Below are 24,684 nucleotides of genomic sequence, written 5' to 3'. Positions count from 1 at the left end.
AACCCCATGGTTACTCTGACAGCTCTAGAGTTACTCTGTGGAGATGGGAGAACCTTCCAGAAGGACAACCATCTCTGCAGCACTCCACCAATCAGGCCTTTATGGTAAGAGTGGCCAGACGGAAGCCACTCCTCAGTAAAAGGCACGACAGCCCGCTTGGAGTTTGCCAAAAGGCACCTAAAGGACTCTGACCATGAGAAACAAGATTCTCTGGTCTGATGAAACCAAGATTGAACTCTTTGGCCTGAATGCCAAGTGTCACGTCTGGAGGAAAGCTGGCACCATCCCTATAGTGAAGCATGGTGGAGGCAGCATTTTGCTGTGGGAATGTTTTTTAGCGGCAGGGACTGGGAGACTAGTCAGGATCGAGGGAAAGACGAATGGCAAAAAGTCAGAGAGATCCTTGATGAAAACCTGCTCCAGAGCGCTCAGGACCACAGACTAGGGTGAAGGTTCACCTTCCAACAGGACAACAAACCTAAGCACACAACCAAGTCAATGCAGAAGTGGCTTGGGGACAAGTCTCTGAATGTCCTTGAGTGGTCCAGCCAGAGCCCGGACTTGAACCCGATCGAACATCTTTGGAGAGACCTGAAAACAGCTGTGCAGTGACACTCCCCATCGAACCTGACAGAGCTTGAGAGGATCTGCAGAGAAGAATGGGAGAAACTCCCCAAATTCGGATTTGCCAAGCTTGTAGCGTCATACCCAAGAAGACGAGGCTCTAATTGTGTTTTGACAAAGTACTGAGTGAAGGGTCTAAGTTATGTAAGTGTAAGTATTGTGTGTAGAACTATGAGGGGAATAATTATGTAATCAATTTTAGAACAAGGCTGCAAAGTAACAAAATGTGGAAAAAGTGAAGGGGTCTGAATACTTTCCGAATGCACTTTTCATATTTTTTTCTTTCTCTGACCTGCTCTCCCGCTCTCTCTCTCTCTCTCTCTCACACACACACACACACACACACACACACACACACACACACACACACACACACACACACACCTCTATAGTACCCCATACATACATAAACATGTACCTTTAAGTGGTCTGAGTCAGTAACACTGTGTGTGTAATATGCAAGGGTCAGGCTCAGAGGTTGCTGTCTTGTCTCATGGTTCCTAAATGCATTCCAAATGGCAACCTGTTTTCTATATATGTGCACAACTTGTGACCAGAGGTCTATGGGTTTCCCTATGGGCTCTTGTCAAAAGTAGTGCATTATGTAGGAAATAGGGTGCCATTTGGGCCACTGCCCCTGTCTCATTTCCCTGGTGGTGCTGACAGCGGGGTTTATGTGCTAATTCACAATACTGCCTCCTCAGCAAGGACTGTCTCTCTCTTTCACCTCCTCCTTGGCCACCCCCCTGCCGTGCTTCTCTCTCTTCTCTCTGATGGACGCTACCTCCTCTCCTCCCCTGTGTTTGGCTCTTGGTTGGCTGTGCCTGCGTCCCAAATGTCATCCTATTGCCTGTGTAGTGCACTACTTTGGACCAGAACCCATAAGGATCACCATAGGGCTCTGGAGCTAGGAACAGCATTTCGCTACATTAGCAATAACATCTGCTAAACATGTGTATAAAATTGGATTTGATTCAGTCAAAAGTAGTGCACTAAATAGGGAATAGGATGACATTTGTGACACGAACGGTTGGCTGTGTCTCTATTTCTCGCCCTTGGTTTATTATCAAGGCATCGTGTGGTGGTGCCACTCACTTCACCACAATCCTCTGTATTTTCCTCTTGTATCTCAGTCTCGCTGTACGTTATGTTTTCTTGCCTTTGGTCTCACAGTTCTGTAGCTACATCTGGGTGACTATCTGTCAACGTGACAGTGGGCTTGATAGAGGGTTTGAACCAATGCCATGCAAAGTTAAAGAGGTGTTTCGTGAGCTACCAGATGCAATTAATATCATATTTTCTGTGGAAGAGAGAGTGGTGTAGTTTGATGATCAGCCTCTAACATACGCTAAGTACGCCACCAGGTAGATTATGGCTACGTCACAAATGGCACCGAATTCCCTATGTACGGTAGTGAGCCCTGGTCAAAAGTAGTGCACTATATTGGGATTAGGGTGCCATTTAAGATGCTACCTACATTATACATCGCTCACACAATGGATGCATAAAAGAATGTGCTTTATACTTTTAATGACTTTTTTATGTTCCATTCGGTTTAATGCATCTGGTGTATTCATGCATCTTTAATTTTGCATGGTTTTCTCATCCTTTTCTTTGGGGTCTAGATTAGTTTGTAATGTTTCAGTTTTTAGACTAACGCCGTCTCTTTCCCTCTTATCTCTCCTCTCTCTCCCTTCCTTTCTGCCTTTCTCTTTTTCTCTCTTCTGTCTTTCTCCCTCTTTCCCTCTTATCTCTCCTCTCTCCCTTCCTTTCTGCCTTTCTCTTTTTCTCTCTCTTCTGTCCCTCTTTCTCTCTCTCTCTCTCTCTCTCTCCCTCTTCTGTCTTTCTCTCTCTCTCTTTTTCTTTCTTTTTTTCTTTCTTTCTTTCTCTCTCTCTCTCGCTCTCTCCTGTCTTTGTCCCAGACCCCACTGCCATGTCTACCTCTTCAGGAGTGGACCATGCTGTGATTGGAGGAGTGGTGGCAGTCATCGTCTTCATCCTGCTCTGTCTGCTCATCGTCTTGGGCAGATACCTCATCAGACACAAAGGTGACCCTTGACCCTTACCAAATCAAATCAAATGTGTTTATATAGCCCTTCGTACATCAGCTGATATCTCAAAGTGCTGTACAGAAACCCAGCCTAAAACCCCAAACAGCAAGCAATGCAGGTGTAGAAGCACAGTGGCTAGGAAAAACTCCCTAGAAAAGGCCTAAACCTAGGAAGAAACCTGGAGAGGAACCAGGCTATGAGGGGTGGCCAGTCTTCTCCTGGCTGTGCCGGGTGGAGATTATAACAGAACATGGCCAAGATGTTCAAATGTTCATAAATGACCAGCATGGTAAAATAATAATAATCACAGTAGTTGTCGAGGGTGCAGCAAGTCAGCACCTCAGGAGTAAATGTCAGTTGGCTTTTCATAGCCGATCATTAAGAGTATCTCTACCACTCCTGCTGTCTCTAGAGAGTTGAAAACAGCAGGTCTGGGACAGGTAGCACGTCCGGTGAACAGGTCAGGAGAATTAGAGAGAGCATAGTTAAATTCACACAGGACACCGGATAAGACAGGATAATTACTCCAGGTATAACAAACTGACCCTAGCCCCCCGACACATAAACTACTGCAGCATAAATACTGGAGGCTGAGACAGGAGGGGTCAGAAGACACTGTGGCCCCATCCGTTGATACCCCCGGACAGGGCCAAACAGGAAGGATATAACCCCACCCACTTTGCCAAAGCACAGCCCCCACACCACTAGAGGGATATCTTCAACCACCAACCTACCATCCTGAGACAAGGCCGAGTATAGCCCACGAAGATCTCCGCCACGGCACAACCCAAGGGGGGGCGCCAACCCAGACAGGAAGATCACATCAGTGACTCAACCCACTCCAGTGACGCACCCCTCCTAGGGACGGCATAAAAGAGCACCAGTAAGCCAGTGACTCAGCCCCTGTAATAGGGTTAGAGGCAGAGAATCCCAGTGGAAAGAGAGGAACCGGCCAGGCAGAGACAGCAAAGGCGGTTCGTTGCTCCAGAGCCTTTCCGTTCACCTTCACACTCCTGGGCCAGACTACACTCAATCATATGACCTACTGAAGAGATGAGTCTTCAGTAAAGACTTAAAGGTTGAGACCGAGTCTGCGTCTCTCACATGGGTAGGCAGACCATTCCATAAAAATGGAGCTCTATAGGAGAAAGCCCTGCCTCTAGCTGTTTGCTTAGAAATTCTAGGGACAATTAGGAGGCCTGCGTCTTGTGTAGGTATGTACGGCAGGACCAAATCAGAGAGATAGGTAGGAGCAAGCCCATGTAATGCTTTGTAGGTTAGCAGTAAAACCTTAAAATCAGCCCTTGCCTTAACAGGAAGCCAGTGTAGTGAGGCTAGCACTGGAGTAATATGATTAAATTGTTGGGTTCTAGTCAGGATTCTAGCAGCCGTATTTAGTACTAACTGAAGTTTATTTAGTGCTTTATCCGGGTAGCCTTGAAAGTAGAGCATTGCAGTAGTCTAACCTAGAAGTAACAAAAGCATGGATACATTTTTCGGCATCATTTTTGGACAGAAAGATTCTGATTTTTGCAATGTTACGAAAATGGAAAAAAGCTGTCCTTGAAACAGTCTTGATATGTTCGTCAAAAGAGAGATCAGGGTCCAGAGTAACGCCAAGGTCCTTCACAGTTTTATTTGAGACGTCTGTACAACCATTAAGATTAATTGTCAGATTCAACAGAAGATCTCTTTGTTTCTTGGGACCTAGAACAAGCATCTCTGTTTTGTCCGAGTTTAAAAGTAGAAAGTTTGCAGCCATCCACTTCCTTATGTCTGAAACACAGGCTTCTAGCGAGGGCAATTTTGGGGCTTCACCATGTTTCATTGAAATGTACAGCTGTGTGTCATCCACATAGCAGTGAAAGTTAACATTATGTTTTCGAATGACATCCCCAAGAGGTAAAATATATAGTGAAAACAATAGTGGTCCTAAAACGGAACCTTGAGGAACACCGAAATTTACAGTTGATTTGTCAGAGGACAAACCATTCACAGAGACAAACTGATATCTTTCCGACAGATAAGATCTAAACCAGGCCAGAACTTGTCCGTGTAGACCAATTTGGGTTTCCAATCTCTCCAAAAGAATGGTTTCCAATCTCTCCAAAATAATACCATAACACATATCCCCACTCAAGAGGAGGCTCTTGGGAGGAGCTTTAGGAGGACCGGCTCATTGTAATGGCTGGAATGGAATCAATGCAACAGTATCCTCCTATAGCTCCTACCACCCGCCTCCACTGCCCCACTCATAATCACTTCTCATTCCCCTCCAAGACAACTGCTTTTCTAATTCAAGTGTAGTCATTGTAGTTATTTCACTATTTTTCCATCGTTTATTTTCCTTCCACTGCTACTCTAGCCTGGGTACCAGTCTGTTTGTGCTAACATTCTGCTCCTTGCCACTCCTTGTCATGGCAAACATGTTTGACATGTATGTTTGGCATTTGACACAGAGTACAAGGAGTGGAATGTAAGCGGAAAACGGCTCTGTATTTCAGGCTACTGCTACTCTACTTCCATTGATTCCAAACCCAGTGTTATCATTACAGAGATCCTATGTGTAATTCTGTGGCTGTTATCACTCCACTCCAAGCCCATTGTGATAAGCTACATCTCTCCACTCTTACATCACTTGTTATTTAACCTCTGACCCTGTGGTCTGTCTGTGTCTGTATCCACAGGGACATATCTTACCCATGAGGCCAAGGGCTCCGATGACGCTCCCGACGCCGACACGGCTATCATCAACGCTGAGGGCGGCCATTCCGGAGCAGAGGACAAGAAAGAGTACTTCATCTAGGGAGGGGTCGTGAGGGGGGAGAGGAACGCCTCCATTTGTCTTCACAAGCTTCAGTTCTTCACAGCAGCCAGAGGGGGAGGAGTAGGGGACAGACAGACAGGGAAATGGTGAAATATAAGATTTGCAAGTACTGAGACTGACAGGAAAAACAGAAAAGCTTCACCTGGTAGACCTGCATTGAAAACAGTGCGATTATTTGCACTTATATACATGACTTCCTCATGTCCACTGACACACACACACACACACACACACACACACACACACACACACACACACACACACACACACTACGTGTTACTGACACACTGTTACGAGATACACATCCTGTTCATGCTCACTTGAACATACAAACAGGCACATGTACATGTAACAGGATCATAGTAATGCAAAGTAATGTTTGATTTCTTAATTTAAGAGGAAAAACATTTTTTATACATGCATATACAGTACATATATTCATGTCTCATTAACATTCAACTGTCAGTGACACAAATGCAAAATTGTACTCCACATATTATTGCAAAAATGTAATTCACATTCCAGCATGTTATGCTGAAATACAGTTTCTGAACCCCAAACACTGTCCCCCACCCATTTATCCATACCATTCCTCCCACTCATCTGTCTTTCATTTTCATTTTTTCTCTCTATTCTATCACTCCCCACATAGACTACTACAGACCAGGACAGACTCTATATGACATTCTTCTGTTCAGAAATCTGTCTAAAATCAATCAACAACAACTGCTGTACATAACCTCTCTCTCTTTCCCATCTTTCTCTGTCACACACAAACAAACAAACAAACAGACAAATACAACCCCTATTCCCTACATAGTGCACTACTTTTGAACAGGGTCCATTGTAACATGAAGGCAACAGAATCGAAACACATGACAATACAATGCAACAGGGGTTCTCGAAGTATGAATATTACTAACAACAACAGATGAAACTCATTTTGGCCAAGAGATCCGTGGAATAAGTTTAGAGGGTGTAATACAGTACATGTAATAATATGGACCCCCCCAAATGTTTTTTTTTTTTTTACATAAATGCACTGTAATTTAAGCTGTAAAACTGCTAAATTCTCATGTCAACATTTGTAGAATTTTTAAAGCTGCAACAACAAAGATCTCTCTGCCCCATGATGAAATGTGTAGAATTGCAAGAAATTAGCTTGAAAACTTCTATCTTTTCTCTCCGATGCCAAGAGGTGGGCCTTTAAAATGTTGCTTTCCAGGGCCCGAAAAATGGTTTGGTCCAGTCATGCACTGCCGAAGTAAAAGTCATCGTATGCTATATTTCTCTAACTCGAGTTGTGTTCTGATTATGAATTCACAAGAGGTCCCCGGATACAATACGATACAATACAACCCCTACACTACCACACAACACACCCCATGCAAAAACAGCATCCCTGTATGGTCACAGTGCGGGATTCCGATATAAATATATAAATATATATATATATAATTATATAGCATTCTTTTTACTCAGAAAACAAACAAAAAACGTTTGGTGTGCTGTAAATACACTATAATTTCCCCTCTCTCTCTTTCTCGCTCCTCCTCTGTCTCTCTCTATCTCCTCCTCCTCCTACCCTACATCTCCTCCTCTCTCTCTCTTTATCTCCTCCTCCTACCCTACATCTCCCTCCGTCTGTTACTAACTGCCGTACAGTATATAATCTAAAGCCTGCCTGTTTTTACTAATGCTGAGTGAAAAATATCAATATCTCGGAAAATGTGTGTTGCAATGAAAACCTAAAAGTACTACAAATATTTGTATGAATACCGTTTGGATCCTTCTGTTTTGATTGTTTTGTTCTGGTGTTTACTTACTGTCAGTGTTAACAGTTTTCAGTGTCTGTTGGTCAGTCCAGGAGTTCATATTGTTATGATTTCATTATGATTAGTGATTATGACTATCTATTTTCTTTATTTCCGTTGTTATCCCTGAGGGATACTGTAGTAGCTCTAATGAATATAATTATACCACATCGCTTCTATCCTGCTGCTGCATTCTGGAATGCTCTCTCTGGCCAACCACCAGCCACTAAACGCATGCTATAATGACATCACTTCATGTAAGAGGCTAATACAGTCACTGCACCTTTTAAAATGACATCATTCCCTGCAATCTAATAAAAGAGTCCAGCCAGGCTTGCAGGCAGCAGTTAACCAGGGTACAGTTCAGTGGGCAGGGCACTCTCTCTGCTTCAGGCATGCATACTGACACTGAACTTCATCTCTCTCTCTCTCTGTCTCTCTGCCCCCCCTCTCTCTCGGCCCCCCTCTCTCTGTCCCCTCTACCCCTCTCTATAATTATCTGCACCCCCCCTCTCTCTATCTCTCTGACCATCCTTCCATCTCTTTGACCTTTCTCTTAATTTTCATTATCAGTCTCCCACACACACTCAGAAAACACATTTAAATAACTTCATAGCTAGCTAGAGCATTACTAGATTTGCTCGTTCAGCGAGCTATTGTCTGATGCGACCGGCCAGCGCGCTAGCCTGACGTCTGGACTGGACACCAGGGGTCCGTTCTGTTGCTGTTGTTATAGAATTGTTAATTCCGTCTGTGATAGTTTTGTACACCTAGGGAATGATCAGGGATTGCTTCTATCTCATCCCCCATTGCCATTTTGCCACCGGGCTGTTGTGAATGGGAATAGCCACAGAGGTAATATCTAATATCTAATATCTATGGCTACTTCTGTGACTGCATGGCAGCAAAATTGAGCCCTCTATCCAGCTCTATGCGATCTCTATGGGAGTAGGTAATCTAGTGAGTCTGCTGTCGTAATAAGCTACGGTATACAGCCTCTCTGGGGAGAGAAAGAGATGTCTGCAGACGAAATGGGAGCGTGGTGTCAGTCACTCACAATGTGTTTATTTGGCTCGCTCACTTTCTTAAGAGAGGAGTTTCCATTTGGTGAGTTGCATTTTCTAAGTAATCCCAGTCGTACGTAACCTTTGACCTTTCAACTGATGAGGAGTTGGAACCAGGAATGTCTGTCTACTCCACGGAAACGAAGGATAATAGTAGACCTACTTACTGGATGTTTCCAACTGGACCTGTATTTGCTCATATCTATCGTCCTGTCCTAGCTCTAGAAGATCGCATGAAATGTCTGCATGAGAAAAGAAGGTGGAACACACTATAGCTTTGACCAAACATGAGAACATGAAAACCGTTGTTGACAAGCCCCTATATGAGACGACCAACCGACTGATGGAGGTGTTTGACGGCTTGTCCATAGAATTAGAATAATTCTAGCCATATGGGCTTTCCCTACTCCCCAGTCTGCAGACATCTATTATATTCTAGAACACTCCACGCTTTAGAACGCATTGCATTTGTGTGCAGTTACAGCTTTCTGCCACCAGGTGTCAGTGACGAGCAGCTGTTTTTCTTGCTTTGAACACACTGTCTTACCCCTATCACCTGTCCACCTTTCTGCTCTCTTTTCTGTACCATTGTTGGCGGAATGCTCTTTCTCCACTGCTCTCTCTCTCTCTCTTCTTATTTTGTAGTATGTTATCTTGAAGAATAGATTTAAAAATGTTTATTTTTCAAAGAAAGGTGTGCATACTTTTAAATGTATTACTTTCAATTCAATTGCTAATCTTTTTTTTCTTTTTTTATAAATAGATGTTCAATATTTTAAGGTTAGAGGGTAGTTTGGCGTATCTTATTGTTTCGACAGTCCACCATTTTTATATAATTTCATGTATATAGTGTTGCCTTTACTGGTTATTTTTACAAGCACACTGATACACACTCACACACACATGTGCATGAGGTACATGTAGTCTGTGACTACAGTGTGTTTGTGTGTGCCTGTGTGTGCCTGTGTATGTGTATGTGTGTGTGTGTGTGTGTGTGTGTGTGTGTGTGTGTGTGTGTATGTGTGTATAATGATTGACCCAAACAGACTCTGGAGACACTGGATGCGTCCCAAATGGCACCCTATTCCCTATGTACTGCACTACTTTTGACCAGGCCTCATAGCCCTTCCCATAGGGCTCTGATCAAAAGTAGTGCACTATATAGAAAATAGGATGCCATTTGAGAACGTAGACACTATCTGTTATTTTCCACAAAATATTATTTTAATGACGAGTCTACTTTGTTAGCGTTCTTTTTGGATGATAAGTCTTCCTTTTGAATAACTATCCATATCACATGGGAATAGTGCTGTCATGGATGTTACCTAATTTGTACTATTGCTAATGATGTCATCAAGGTGGGACTGCACTATGGTGATGATGTCATAATGCTGAGTTCTGTCTCCGTTGGCTGTTCTGATCGTTCATACAGTATTAGCTTTTTTGTTACTATACCGATTCAGTTGTTGACTTCAAATAAACATGCATTTGGGTTAACTTCATTTTGTCATTATAATTACTATCTATCCTCGTATCACACTTGTTGTGTAACTAATTGCTGTGTCTGTCAGTCACAATCATTTTGCATTCAAATTGTATGGAAGCTCGTAGAATCCTCACGATTGATGTTGCATTATGTACATGATGTGTGTCCCAAATGACACCCTATTCCCTATATAGTGCACTACTTTTGACCAGAGCCTATTGGGCTCTCTCCAAAATTAGTACACTCACTATAAGGTGTCGTTTGGGACAGGCCCATCTGTCTCCTTTGCTTCACAATGGATATTCACCTGAACAACTATTTATAGACCGATTTCCTGTGAGGAATGGTACTGCAGAGGATGACCGACAAACAGGGCTTACCTAACTACACATTCCAATGTCTTGTATTTATGGGCTGCTCAACTACACATGCTAATGTCTTGTATGGATGATTTCACCTACACAGGCGGAAGTTAGCCCAGCAGTTAAGAGTGTTGGGCCAGTAAATGAAAGGTTGTTGGTTTCAATCCCTGAGTCAACAATTATTTGTATTTTTTTATACACTACCGTTCAAGAGTTTGGTGTCACTTAGAAATGTCCTTGTTTTGAAAGAAAAGCTCATTTTTTGTCCATTAATTAAAATAACATCAAATTGATCAAAAATACAGTGTAGACATTGTTAATGTTGTAAATTATTATTGTAGCTGGAAACTGCAGATTTTTTAATGGAATATCTACATAAGCGTACAGAGGCCCATTATCAGCAACCATCACTCCTGTGTTCCAATGGCATGTTGTGTTAGCTAATCCACGTTTATTATTTTTTTTAAAGGCTAATTGATCATTAGAAAATAATTTTGCAATTATGTTATCACAGCTGGAAACTGTTGTTCTGATTAATGAAGCAATAAAACTGTCCTTCAGACTAGCTGAGTATCTGGAGCATCAGCATTTGTGGGTTCGATTACAGGGTCAAAATGGCCAGAAACAAAGACCTTTCTTCTGAAACTCGTCAGTCTATTCTTGTTCTCAGAAATGAAGGCTATTCCATGCAAAGAAGTTGCCAAGAAACTAAAGATCTGGTACAACGCTGTGTACTACTCCCTTCACAGAGCAGTGCATACTGGTTCTAACCAGAATAAAAAGAACACTTGCTAAATGATGTAAACATGCAATTGTATGTATGGGTCTACCTACCTACACATGCCTTTGTATGAATAGGCCATAGAAATAGATAGAGGACTCATCTTTATATCTATGCTGTTATAGCGTCTGTGACAGCATGGCCAGCGCCATTGAGGCTACAACCCGCAAAAATCCCCACCCAGTTGACTACTTTAAAATTGTGGAAGCCCTCCATGGCTCTTCCCATGCTAAAATGGCCTTTTGGCCACTAGAGGCTTGTATCATTCTCTATGGTATGGGCCAACATATAGTACGTATGCCAATTAATTGTATGTATGGCATGTAGGAAAGAAACCAACAGAGGGCAGTAATTGTTCATTAAAGCACCCACCAAGTGATTCACGCTCCCTTTACCACTATCTTTCTCTCTCTGTCCCTCCATCTCTCTCTATCGGTCTCCCTTTGTCTGTCTCTTTCTGCCTGTTTGGGGGAGCATCTGAGGTACGACCTGAAAGTACATAGTCAATGTAACCAAGTCCTGAAAAAAACAAACATGTGCCACAATTCTTTAGTCCTCATAAAGTATCTTATTCCAAGTTATTTATGATCAGGATAAATATTACATGTGTGAGTGAGTGACTTTATACCTAAAATTACATCACTGGGGCCAAGCTTCCTGCCATCCAGGACCTCTATAACAGGCGGTGTCAGAGGAAGGCCCAAAAAATGGTCAAAGACTCCAGTCACCCTAGTCATAGGCTGTTCTCTCTGCTACCACACGGCAAGCGGTACCGGAGCACCAAGTCTAGGTCCAAGAGGATTCTAAACAGCTTCTACCACAAGCCATAAGACTACTGAACATCAAATCAAATGGCTACCCAGACTACTTGCATTGCCCCTCCCCCTCTTTTACGCTGCTGCTACTCTCTGTTATTATCTATGCATATTCACTTTAATAACTCTGCCCTATTACCTCAATTACCTCGACTAACCAGTGCCCCCGCACATTTACTCTGTACCGGAACCCCCTGTTTATAGCCTCGCTATTGTTATTTTACTGCTGCTCTTTAATTATTTGTGACTTTATTTCTTATTTTTGTAGGTATTTTTCTTATAACTGCATTATTGGTTAAGGGCTCGTGAGAAAGTATTTCACTGTAAGGTCTACTACACCTGTTGTATTTGGCGCATGTGACAAATACAATTTGATTTGATTTGAAAATACATACAGTGTTCATAGGGCTATTGACAGAGTAGACTAAAACGTATATGGGGTATATCGTGAAAAGCACACAGGCCTACCCGTCTCCAATGGAGATTTTAACATATAAATCTTGGTTGGGAAAACTCCCCCCCCCCCCCCCCCCCCCCCAAATGTTTGATGCATGCCAGCAAAGCCACAGCCTCATTTACTGCCTTTTTAAAAAACATAGCTGACTTTGGCTGACTTTCTTAATTAGACAAATGTGGTTTCTACTGACAATTTATTTTTTTATTTTTTTTTATTTTACCTTTATTTAACCAGGTAGGCAAGTTGAGAACAAGTTCTCATTTACAATTGCGACCTGGCCAAGATAAAGCAAAGCAGTTCGACAGATACAACAACACAGAGTTACACATGGAGTAAAACAAACATACAGTCAATAATAAAGTATAAACAAGTCTATATACAATGTGAGCAAATGAGGTGAGAAGGGAGGTAAAGGCAAAAAAGGCCTTGGTGGCAAGGTAAATACAATATAGCAAGTAAAACACTGGAATGGTAGTTTTGCAATGGAAGAATGTGCAAAGTAGAAATAAAAATAATGGGGTGCAAAGGAGCAAAATAAATAAATAAATTAAATACAGTTGGGAAAGAGGTAGTTGATAGGGCTAAATTATAGGTGGGCTATGTACAGGTGCAGTAATCTGTGAGCTGCTCTGACAGCTGGTGCTTAAAGCTAGTGAGGGAGATAAGTGTTTCCAGTTTCAGAGATTTGTGTAGTTCGTTCCAGTCATTGGCAGCAGAGAACTGGAAAGAGAGGCGGCCAAAGAAAGAATTGGTTTTGGGGGTGACTAGAGAGATATACCTGCTGGAGCGTGTGCTACAGGTGGGAGATGCTATGGTGACCAGCGAGCTGAGATAAGGGGGGACTTTACCTAGAAGGGTCTTGTAGATGGCATGGAGCCAGTGGGTTTGGCGACGAGTATGAAGCGAGGGCCAGCCAACGAGAGCGTACAGGTCGCAATGGTGGGTAGTATATGGGGCTTTGGTGACAAAACGGATGGCACTGTGATAGACTGCATCCAATTTGTTGAGTAGGGTTTTGGAGGCTATTTTGTAAATTACATCGCCAAAGTCGAGGATTGGTAGGATGGTCAGTTTTACAAGGGTATGTTTGGCAGCATGAGTGAAGGATGCTTTGTTGCGAAATAGGAAGCCAATTCTAGATTTAACTTTGGATTGGAGATGTTTGATATGGGTCTGGAAGGAGAGTTTACAGTCTAACCAGACACCTAAGTATTTGTAGTTGTCCACGTATTCTAAGTCAGAGCCGTCCAGAGTAGTGATGTTGGACAGGCGGGTAGGTGCAGGTAGCGATCGGTTGAAGAGCATGCATTTAGTTTTACTTGTATTTAAGAGCAATTGGAGGCCACGGAAGGAGAGTTGTATGGCATTGAAGCTTGCCTGGAGGGTTGTTAACACAGTGTCCAAAGAAGGGCCGGAAGTATACAGAATGGTGTCGTCTGCGTAGAGGTGGATCAGAGACTCACCAGCAGCAAGAGCGACCTCATTGATGTATACAGAGAAGAGAGTCGGTCCAAGAATTGAACCCTGTGGCACCCCCATAGAGACTGCCAGAGGTCCGGACAACAGACCCTCCGATTTGACACACTGAACTCTATCAGAGAAGTAGTTGGTGAACCAGGCGAGGCAATCATTTGAGAAACCAAGGCTGTTGAGTCTGCCGATGAGGATGTGGTGATTGACAGAGTCGAAAGCCTTGGCCAGATCAATGAATACGGCTGCACAGTAATGTTTCTTATCGATGGCGGTTAAGATATCGTTTAGGACCTTGAGCGTGGCTGAGGTGCACCCATGACCAGCTCTGAAACCAGAATGCATAGCAGAGAAGGTATGGTGAGATTCAAAATGGTCGGTAATCTGTTTGTTGACTTGGCTTTCGAAGACCTTAGAAAGGCATGGTAGGATAGATATAGGTCTGTAGCAGTTTGGGTCAAGAGTGTCCCCCCCTTTGAAGAGGGGGATGACCGCAGCTGCTTTCCAATCTTTGGGAATCTCAGACGACACGAAAGAGAGGTTGAACAGGCTAGTAATAGGGGTGGCAACAATTTCGGCAGATAATTTTAGAAAGAAAGGGTCCAGATTGTCTAGCCCGGCTGATTTGTAGGGGTCCAGATTTTGCAGCTCTTTCAGAACATCAGCTGAATGGATTTGGGAGAAGGAGAAATGGGGAAGGCTTGGGCGAGTTGCTGTTGGGGGTGCAGTGCTGTTGACAGGGGTAGGAGTAGCCAGGTGGAAAGCATGGCCAGCAGTAGAAAAATGCTTATTGAAATTTTCAATTATGGTGGATTTATCAGTGGTGACAGTGTTTCCTATCTTCAGTGCAGTGGGCAGCTGGGAGGAGGTGTTCTTATTCTCCATGGACTTTACAGTGTCCCAGAACTTTTTTGAGTTAGTGTTGCAAGAAGCAAATTTCTGCTTGAAAAAGCTAGCCTTGGCTTTTCTAACTGCCTGTGTATAATGGTTTCTAGCTTCCCTGAACAGCTGCATATCACGGGGGCTGTTCGATGCTAATGCAGAACGCCATAGGATGTTTTTGTGTTGGTTAAGGGCAGTCAGGTCTGGGGAGAACCAAGGGCTATATCTGTTCCTGGTTCTAAATTTCTTGAATGGGGCATGTTTATTTAAGATGGTTAGGAAGGCATTTTTAAAAAATATCCAGGCATCCTCTACTGACGGGATGAGGTCAATATCCTTCCAGGATACCCCGGCCAGGTCGATTAGAAAGGCCTGCTCGCTGAAGTGTTTCAGGGAGCGTTTTACAGTGATGAGAGGAGGTCGTTTGACCGCTGACCCATTACGGATGCAGGCAATGAGGCAGTGATCGCTGAGATCTTGGTTGAAGACAGCAGAGGTGTATTTAGAGGGGAAGTTGGTTAGGATGATATCTATGAGGGTGCCCATGTTTAAGGCTTTGGGGAGGTACCTGGTAGGTTCATTGATAATTTGTGTGAGATTGAGGGCATCAAGTTTAGATTGTAGGATGGCTGGGGTGTTAAGCATGTTCCAGTTTAGGTCGCCTAGCAGCACGAGCTCTGAAGATAGATGGGGGGCAATCAGTTCACATATGGTGTCCAGAGCACAGCTGGGGGCAGAGGGTGGTCTATAGCAGGCGGCAACGGTGAGAGACTTGTTTTTAGAGAGGTGGATTTTTAAAAGTAGAAGTTCAAATTGTTTGGGTACAGACCTGGATAGTAGGACAGAACTCTGCAGGCTATCTTTGCAGTAGATTGCAACACCGCCCCCTTTGGCAGTTCTATCTTGTCTGAAAATATTTTAGTTTGGAATTAAAATGTCTGAATTTTTGGTGGTCTTCCTAAGCCAGGATTCAGACACAGCTAGAACATCCGGGTTGGCAGAGTGTGCTAAAGCAGTGAATAGAACAAACTTAGGGAGGAGGCTTCTAATGTTAACATGCATGAAACCAAGGCTATTACGGTTACAGAAGTCGTCAAAAGAGAGCGCCTGGGGAATAGGAGTGGAGCTAGGCACTGCAGGGCCTGGATTCACCTCTACATCGCCAGAGGAACATAGGAGGAGTAGAATAAGGGTGCGACTAAAAGCAATAAGAATTGGTCGTCTAGAACGTCTGGAACAGAGAGTAAAAGGAGGTTTCTGGGGGCGATAAAATAGCATCAAGGTATAATGTACAGACAAAGGTAAGGTAGGATGTGAATACAGTGGAGGTAAACCTAGGTATTGAGTGATGAAGAGAGAGATATTGTCTCTAGAAACATCATTGAAACCAGGAGATGTCATTGCATGTGTGGGTGGTGGAACTAATAGGTTGGATAAGGTATAGTGAGCAGGACTAGAGGCTCTACAGTGAAATAAGCCAATAAACACTAACCAGAACAGCAATGGACAAGACATATTGACATTAAGGAGAGGCATGCTTAGTCGAGTGATCAAAAGGGTCCAGTGAGTGGAGAGGTTGGTTGAGGGTCACGGCGATTTAGACAGCTAGCCAAGCCAACCGGTAGCAAGCTAGCATAGGATGGAGTCTGTTGTTAGCCACCTCTTGCGTTCGGTCAGTAGATTAGTGGGGTTCCGTGAGGTAGAGGGGATTAATCCAAATCACACAACAACAACAAAAATAAGAACAATAGATATAGTTATAGAGGTCCGAGAAGAAAACATAATATTAATAAAAATAAATAAATTGTCCGATTGTCTATTCAGATAGCAGCCGGTAAGACAGCTAACGGTTAGCGGGCCGCAGATGGGCGTGCAGGTAACGTCGCGACAGAGGAGCCAGCCGGATCTCCTTCAGGTAGATAACGTCGGCAGTCCAGTTGTGAAGGCCCGGTGGGGCTCCGCGTAGGCAGTGAAACGGGTCCGGATAGGTGACTGCAGCCCAGGAGTGAATGATGGAACTCAGGAGTGATTGACGGAGCTGGCTAGCACCGGAACAATCGATGTTTGCTCCGGAATCGACGAAAGCCGACTGTCACACGGATAGCAGCTAGCTAGCTGTGAGATCCGGGTATGAATGTCCAGAGAGCAGTTGAAATCCAGGGACATGGAGAGAAAAATTGGTCCGGTATGTTCCGTTCCGAGCCGCGCTGCGCCGTACAAAACTGGCGATAGATTTTCGAGCTAAAGGATAGCTGATGACCACAAACCGTGGTTAGCTGAATACTAACGATTTGCCAGTAAAGAAGCTAACTAGCTTCTGATTAGCTTCTGGATTAGCTTCTGGGCTAGCTCCTGGCTAGCTTCTGGCTAGTTTCTGGCTAGCTTCTTGGAGTTTCTGGCTAGCTTCTTGGAGGATTACAGATCTGAGGTAAATAATATTTTTTTATAAATATAAATTGGTGAGGCTGGTTGCAGGAGAGTGTTTAGAAGATGAGTTGATGGAAAATAAAAATAAAATGTATGTGAAAAAAGTTGTAAATATATATATATACAGGACACGACAAGACGAGGACAAAAGACGTCTGAACTGCTATGCGATCTTGGAGAAGAGCCAATTGAGATGTACAAACTATGGCATAAGGGGACGACAAGTGGATAAGAGACAATCCGTAATTTCGATTAAGACATTAATTAGCAAGCTAGGTCTGATGTAGTCAATATAACTATTTGTTCAGCACTTTTGAAATGCACAGCGACCGAATTCAAAACACAGGCCGTCCTTAAAGTATTCTCCCTGTAGACCAAGTCAGAACCGTAGGATATAGAAAGGGGGCATATAAGCAGACAATGAAAGCTCTTACAATATTCAATGATTACATTTCTCTAAAACAGGCTATAGGCTACATGTGCACCACCAAGTCAGAACAGTAGGCTAAGTTATCTGGGGGAAAGGGACCAAATTATTAGGGTGAGGCACATGGGCTACTAACAGCTACAGCACAACATAAAGTATTACTTTCTTAGCTATAGTATATACATCTCCCTGGCACAATACATCATTTATGCAGCAGCATACAAGACATTTTTGGACTCACCTTGTTGTGCTTTGCTTACTTGAACAAGAAGGTGGCACAGCAGTCCTTCTCGTGGGCACATTTTGTCATCAAACTTTGTCATCAAAGTCTGGCATTCTCTGGATTTATTGTGCTTTCAAAACAACTGGGAATTAGTCAAATTCTCCAGATTGGAGCTCTAGAACGAGGCCAGAGGATGACCGTTCAAAACTTATTTTCCCAGTCAGAGTTCATTTTTTCTCAGAGTTGCCAGTTGTCTTGAACTCACAGAAGTCTGAGATTCCCCAGTTCTGAGATTCCAGTTGTTTTCAACGCGGCAGAAGCAGTGGCGATCTTAGCATGTACATCTTGGTGGGGAAAAAAAAAAACATATGTTTTATGCATGCCAGCACAGCCACTACACAACACAACACAATACTAAACAATACATTCATTGCACTATACCGGTTACAAACGGTGCCCACAAACTGTTAGGCCCTACATAATGCTGTCCCAACAGCAGAGCTTCCATTTCAGCGCCATGGAGTGAATCCTTACCACTGCTACACCTGGCTATCAGCGGAGCCTTCTATGGAAGCAAAACAGTTCATTCAGTTGTTTTGAATGTGGCAGAAGTCATGCTGGATTGACAGCATGGCCAATGTATTCAACCTTTTCTGGCCCATTGTGTTGAATGTTTATCATGTTAAGCTTGGAAAAGAGACCCTTAAACCCAGACTTAGACCACACACCCACTCCACTGAATAGCAGGCCAGTGATTGCTTTGCAACGCTTGTAGTTTACCACTGATTCCTTCCAACCCACTCATTGTTGAATTGTTTAATGTTTATGTCCAATGGCCGATGAGCACCGATACGTTTTTATCTATAATTTCTCTTCAATTTGACTAGGATTGAGAAGGATTTTGCCATGATGATGACTGCTCGTCTAGCTTGCTAGCTAAGATTTTGAAAGTATGATGTTGACATGATCAGTCCAATCAAAGCTATGGTAGATATAACGTGATTTGACATCATTTTATCTGTGGCCAATGACCTTGAGTTTTATTGGATTGTCACTTCTAATGTAAATCTATGGCAGCATCCAAGGGGCTTGAATTTTCGAGCTCTCCCTGTAGATTTCCCGGTGACGTAGTGTCCCCCAATCACGGCGCAACCAGAGAACATTACCAACCCCTACGTTCCGTATTTTCCGCTGGCTGCCCCACCACCACAGAAGCCACTGAGTTAGGCAGAAACACCTGCATTTTAGAGCCGCCTTAATCAAGAAAGCAAAAAAGAGACCATGTTTGTATGCTGCTTTATTAGCTCAATGTTGTTGTTTTTTTTACATTGTTTGCAAACTGATATGTGAAACGCATTAATGCCAAAATAACATGCAAAACAGGCAACAGCAAACAACAACAACAATATACATATTTTTTGCTAAACAGATGGGACTCAAAACAGGTAGGACTCTGCCCCACCTGCCCTGAATGATGGGTAGCCACTGCACGTATCACTGATGACAGACAGACAATAATAATAAACTGGTTGAATGGCACTAATGGACATTCGTGAAAGAAGATAACTGAGTCTGATGACCAGGCTACCGTGTGCAATTCCCCAAGTGAGCTCTTACAAAAGCGCTATTCCCCACTTGCAGAGTAAAAACACTGTGATTTTTGGAGTAGGGGGTTCGTTCTCTGTTGATTCCGTGTAGAGAGGTAGCAAGAAGAAAAACCAAGGGGATTTCGCTCTTAATGAATGGAAATACGGATCGGCGCTGTACACGCAGCCAGAGTAAAGAGGCTGAGATCGAATGGAAGGAAATAAGAAATAAGTGGGGATAGCACAAAATAAGGTAAAGCCAAGGGGGCACGCGAACCGGAGACGAAGCAAAACCGCTGCAATTGACGATCAACGGATTACAACATAATTCCCGTTGCTGGCGAGTAAACTATTTTCTGGAGGGAATTGATGGTGTCTTTACAGAGCAGAACAGACTTTGAAGAGGTGATTTTGAATGCACTCGGCTGAATCATGCTGAGTTTGTGGATAATAACTTTGGCTATCAGTTTTAACAAAGGTGAGGAAAACTGAAGCCCGCTGGTCAACTGCTTGCATTTGTACGTATTCTGTTTCTATCCAATGGAAGCAGAAGGAAAATAGTAAAAGTTATTTTTTATGATTATATCTTCTTGTCCGTCTTTCCATAGCCTACCTTTTTGGCCACTGAATAGTGTGTGCGTTTCACATTCCATGTTTTAGCCGTGTTGCATTTTATCCTGTCCTTTGTAGCTCAGTTGTTAGAGAGAGCATGTCGCTTGTAAAGCCAGGGTAGTGTTGGGTTTGATTCCTGGGATCACTCATATGTAAAATGAATGCACGCATAACTGTAAGTCGCTTTTGGTAAAAGCGTCTGTTAATTAAATTGCATGTATAATATTATACTGGAATAGCTTTATTTGACAGTAGTTCATGAAGGGAACGGAGGCATTATTCGTAGTCTCCCTGAAAACATGGTATGAGAAACGGAGAAATCAGAATAGTGACATTCGGTTCATATTTCCACAATTACGAGTTCACGCAACCTTTACCGGGCGCACAGAGTGAGAGAGATCAGCTGAACTGTATGTAGGCTATTGGTTTGATCTGACCATTGGCATGCATTAATCAAAATGATTCACACAACTAAATGTATATAGCCCAACAATATGCTTTAGCCCTATATCGCGGGAGAACTGTAAAACGCACATATTACTAGGCTACTCAATGCACATGTTGTGCCAGAGAGAGATTGATTGAACCAATAGTGTGCAATTGCAGCCCCGAAATTCGGGGCGTTCCTGTACGTCGGCATTCGTGCACCTGCAGGAACGCCCCCCTCGAGCATCTCATTGGTTCCTTCATGAACACCCGCACCGCTTGTGTGACGCTTTTGAATGTGGGTCAGAAATTATATTACATTTCTTACTGGTATGGGACAACCTTAGTGCCCCATGCATTTTTTTTATACTACGACAATTACAGGGTAGCTTACTCTGCTGACACTGACAAACTTATCAATAAAAATATGTTGTCTGATCTAAATAATTGGCCTACGAGAAGGGGAGATACAAATACAATTAAGTTAAGAATTTTGATAACCAAAATACAGATTTTTTATTTATTTAACTACACCGGCAAAACCTGGACAACGCTAGGTTTTCATGCGGCTGACATGCAGTAATGTTAAATAGTGGTGTCATAGCCTATAAGTTTTTCATGCGCCTGACATGCAGTAATGTTAAATAGTGGTGTCATAGCCTATAAGTTTTTCATGCGCCTGACATGCAGTAATGTTAAATTGTGGTGTCATAGCCTATAGTTTTTCATGCGCCTGACATGCAGTAATGTTAAATAGTGGTGTCATAGCCTATAGGTTTTCATGCGGCTGACATGCAGTAATGTTAAATAGTGGTGTCATAGCCTATAGTTTTTTTGGCATGTTGTATTAATTGTGATATGCTCACGTTTTACTGACACAGTGCACTTCCACTATTTATTTTGCTGGGACGCCGTACTGCCTCACTTTCACCCCTGGTCAAACACCTGCCCTCACCGTTGTTAACGGAACTGTGGGAAACAGGCGGGGGGCGAAGGCGACACTGTGTGCTAGCTAACTACTTAGCGACACCGTGGGCTAGCAGTGCTAGCTTGCTAGGTAGCTAGCTAGCACACGGTGTTGCCCCCGCCTCCTGTGTACAGGATAAAACCTTGCATGACAGACGGAGGTGAAGGACACTATATCTGGAGGCTAGGGCAACACTGTGTACTAGCTACCTTGGTAGTTAGCGACACCGTGTGCTAGCTATCTTGGTGTCTCCCTCGCCTCCTGCCTGCTGTGTACCGGAGTCCTCTTTAGGACTAGCTGGCTAAGCTAAACGCCTGCCCTCGCCAACGATAACAGAACTGCGGGAAAACAGTGCCCAAATATGGGGTTTGTCGGCGGGTGGCATCCAACATTAATGTGCATTAATGCCACATAGGTACTGAAGCGCCCCCACCTCCCGCCTGTCCTAACTAAAAAATGGACCAATAGAAGTATAAAAAAGTTCCTGCAGATGCAGGAAAGCCCACATGCAGGAACGCACCGAATTGCGGGCCACAATTGCACCCTTCTTGAATGAACATGGGCAATTAGAACTGAAAAGCTCCAGCCCGATTAGAATGTAACATGAGTCACCAGATCTCTCTGTGTTTGGCATGGACACGTAGCCTATAGTGAGCGTAGCCTATAGTCATGTCTCTCCCTTTCAGCATGTAGTCTCTCAAGACGTGGTTTGCCTCTGGCAATGTAACAGTGTTACTAATAAACCTATGTTGCAAGGTCAGGGATATCCGAGAATACTCAGCATGCAGGTCGTCTCGCCTGCACTTGTCTACAGACAGATGACAAGCAAATTAATAAAATATTTTACCTTTAGGTGAAAATACATTTCTAAACAAGGATTACTGAATGCCTCATATGTTACCACGGCACTGCCATTGATCGAGTATCCCTGTCCACCGTGTCCAGCACCGTTTCTGTAGCTATGGAAATGTCAGTCGAAACTTCATGGCGCTCGAATAGCAGCTCCAACGACTGCTTTGATTCATTTTGACGTTAGGCTGGGTTCTGTGAGCGGGGATCTGTTTAATTATGGCCATTCATTCTCTCCTGTCGGTGCAGTTGGATCTGCTAATCACCGGTTGTTGAGTAGAGCGCCATCTGGTTCACGTGCAGCGTACTCGCCGGTCCTGTTCCGTATATCGTGCAACACATCTATTACCTCAGCCATTCATACAGCTTTATTCAGTTATGATTACACTATCAATAGCCTACCCATAACAAATACCAACTATACCAACAAATTAGTCTGCAATGTTTACAGTCCTATGCCACTACTATTCAGTGATGATATCAGTCAGTCATTCAACACTCCTTCCTTGCTGACTGTAATAGTGTGTGAAGTGATGTCTTATTGATTGTGGTGTGGAGTTGTGTGTGTGTGTGTCGGTTGGTTGGTTTCGAATGGCTGTAAGTGTTGTGTGGTAATGTGCAGTGTATTGTGTTGTGTGGTAATATGTAGTGTACTACTTTTGAAAAAGGGCTATATAGGTAAAGAATATATATATATATTACTTTCAAGTTTTTTAAAACCAGTTACACTGATACCTTAAAATAGTGATTTTAAGTTAGGTCTCTCAAGTGAACTAGTGTTAGCCAAGTATTTACCTTGTCAAAATAGGAATATCTAAGTAGTGACCCAAAAGAGTAAATACTACAAAACAATATTGAACCCCCGTCTCCCATCCCTGTCTCTTCTAGAGGTCGACCGATTAATCAGAATGGCCGATTTAATTAGGGCCGATTTAATTAGGGCCGATTTCAAGTTTTCATATCAATCGGAAATCGGGCATTTTGGACACAGATTTTTTTTTAAAAATATTTATTTATATATTTTTACACCTTTATTTAACTAGGCAAGTCAGTTAAGAACACATTCTTATTTTCAATGACGTCCTAGGTCTAGGATTTTTATCTTGTCAGCTCGGGGATTCAATCTTGCAACCTTACAGTTAACTAGTCCAAAGCTCTAACCACCTGCGTCACGAGGAGCCTGCCTGTTACGCGAATGCAGTAAGAAGCCAAGGTAAGTTGCTAGCTAGCATTAAACTTAATCAATCATAATCGCTAGTTATAACTACACATGGTTGATGATGTTACTAGTTTATCTAGCGTGTCCTGCGTTGCATATAATCGATGTGGTGTGCATTTGCGAAAAAGGAATGTCTTTGCTCCAACGTGTACCTAACCATAAACATCAATGCCTTTCTTAAAATCAATAAACAAGTATATATTTTTAAACCTGCATATTTAGCTAAAATAAATCCAGGTTAGCAGGCAATGTTAACCAGGTGAAATTGTGTCACTTCTCTTGCGTTCATTGCACGCACAGTCAGGGTATATGCAACAGTTTGGGCAGCCTGGCTCATTGCGAACTAATTTTACCAGAATTTTACGTAATTATGACATCACATTAAAGGTTGTGCAATGTAACAGCAATATTTAGACTGATGGATGCCACCCGTTAGATAAAATACGGAACGGTTCCGTATTTCACTGAAAGAATAAACGTCTTGTTTTCGAGATGATAGTTTCCGGATTCGACCATATTAATGACCTAAGGCTCGCATTTCTGTGTGTTTATTATGTTATAATTAAGTCTATGATTTGATAGAGCAGTCTGACTGAGCGGTGGTAGGCACCAGCAGGCTCATAAGCATTCATTCAAAAAGCACTTCCGTGCGTTTTGCCAGCAGCTCTTCGTTGTGCGTCAAGCATTGCGCTGTTTATGACTTCAAGCCTATCAACTCCCGAGATTAGGCTGGTGTAACGATGTGATGTGAAATGGCTAGCTAGTTAGCGGGGTGCGTTTCAAACGTCACTCGCTCTGAGACTTGGAGTAGTTTTTCCCCTTGCTCTGCATGGGTAACGCTCTTCGGGGGTGGCTGTTGTCATTGTGTTCCTGGTTCGAGCCCAGGAGCGAGGAGAGGTACGGAAGCTATACTGTTACACTGGCAATACTAAAGTGCCTATAAGAACATCCAATAGTCAAAGGTATATGAAATACAAATGGTATAGAGAGAAATAGTTCTATAATTCCTATAATAACTACAACCTAAAACTTCTTACCTGCTAATAATGAAGACTCATGTTAAAAGGAACCACCAGCTTTCATATGTTCTCATGTTCTGAGCAAGGAACTTAAATGTTAGCTTTCTTACATAGCACATATTGCACTTTTACTTTCTTCTCCAACACTTTGTTTTTGCATTATTTAAACCAAATTGAACATGTTTCATTATTTATTTGAGGCTAAATTGATTTTATTGATGTATTATATTAAGTTAAAATAAGTGTTCATTCAGTATTGTTGTGATTGTCATTATTACAAATACATTTTAAAAGTC

The 24,684-nt window shown here is 42.9% G+C and overlaps 2 protein-coding genes across 6 annotated transcripts in view; both read left to right on the top strand.

Moving 5' to 3' along the window:
- Positions 1–9,882, top strand: part of LOC110509191 (cell adhesion molecule 3) — a 68,959-nt gene extending 59,077 nt beyond the window's left edge. For all 3 annotated transcript variants that reach the window (XM_036966195.1, XM_036966196.1, XM_036966198.1), the window contains 2 exons: positions 2,547–2,672; positions 5,363–9,882. In XM_036966195.1, the coding sequence (XP_036822090.1) occupies positions 2,547–2,672; positions 5,363–5,481 (245 nt within the window). In that variant the 3' untranslated portion in view covers positions 5,482–9,882. The remainder of the gene's footprint in view (positions 1–2,546; positions 2,673–5,362) is intronic.
- Positions 9,883–19,051: 9,169 nt separating this feature from the next.
- LOC110508322 (kin of IRRE-like protein 1) overlaps positions 19,052–24,684 on the top strand; it is a 104,109-nt gene continuing 98,476 nt past the window's right edge. The window contains exon 1 of one of the 3 annotated variants that reach the window (XM_021588756.2): positions 19,052–19,774. In XM_021588756.2, coding sequence (XP_021444431.2) covers positions 19,729–19,774 — 46 coding nt within the window. In that variant the 5' untranslated portion in view covers positions 19,052–19,728. The remainder of the gene's footprint in view (positions 19,775–24,684) is intronic. The other 2 variants (XR_005040235.1, XR_002471272.2) reach the window with 2 other exon arrangements.

Source organism: Oncorhynchus mykiss, chromosome 28, assembly GCF_013265735.2.
Source record: "Oncorhynchus mykiss isolate Arlee chromosome 28, USDA_OmykA_1.1, whole genome shotgun sequence".
Taxonomy (NCBI): domain Eukaryota; kingdom Metazoa; phylum Chordata; class Actinopteri; order Salmoniformes; family Salmonidae; genus Oncorhynchus; species Oncorhynchus mykiss.
The sequence above is the reverse complement of the archived record's forward strand: the minus strand, read 5'-3'. Positions and strand labels throughout refer to the sequence as shown.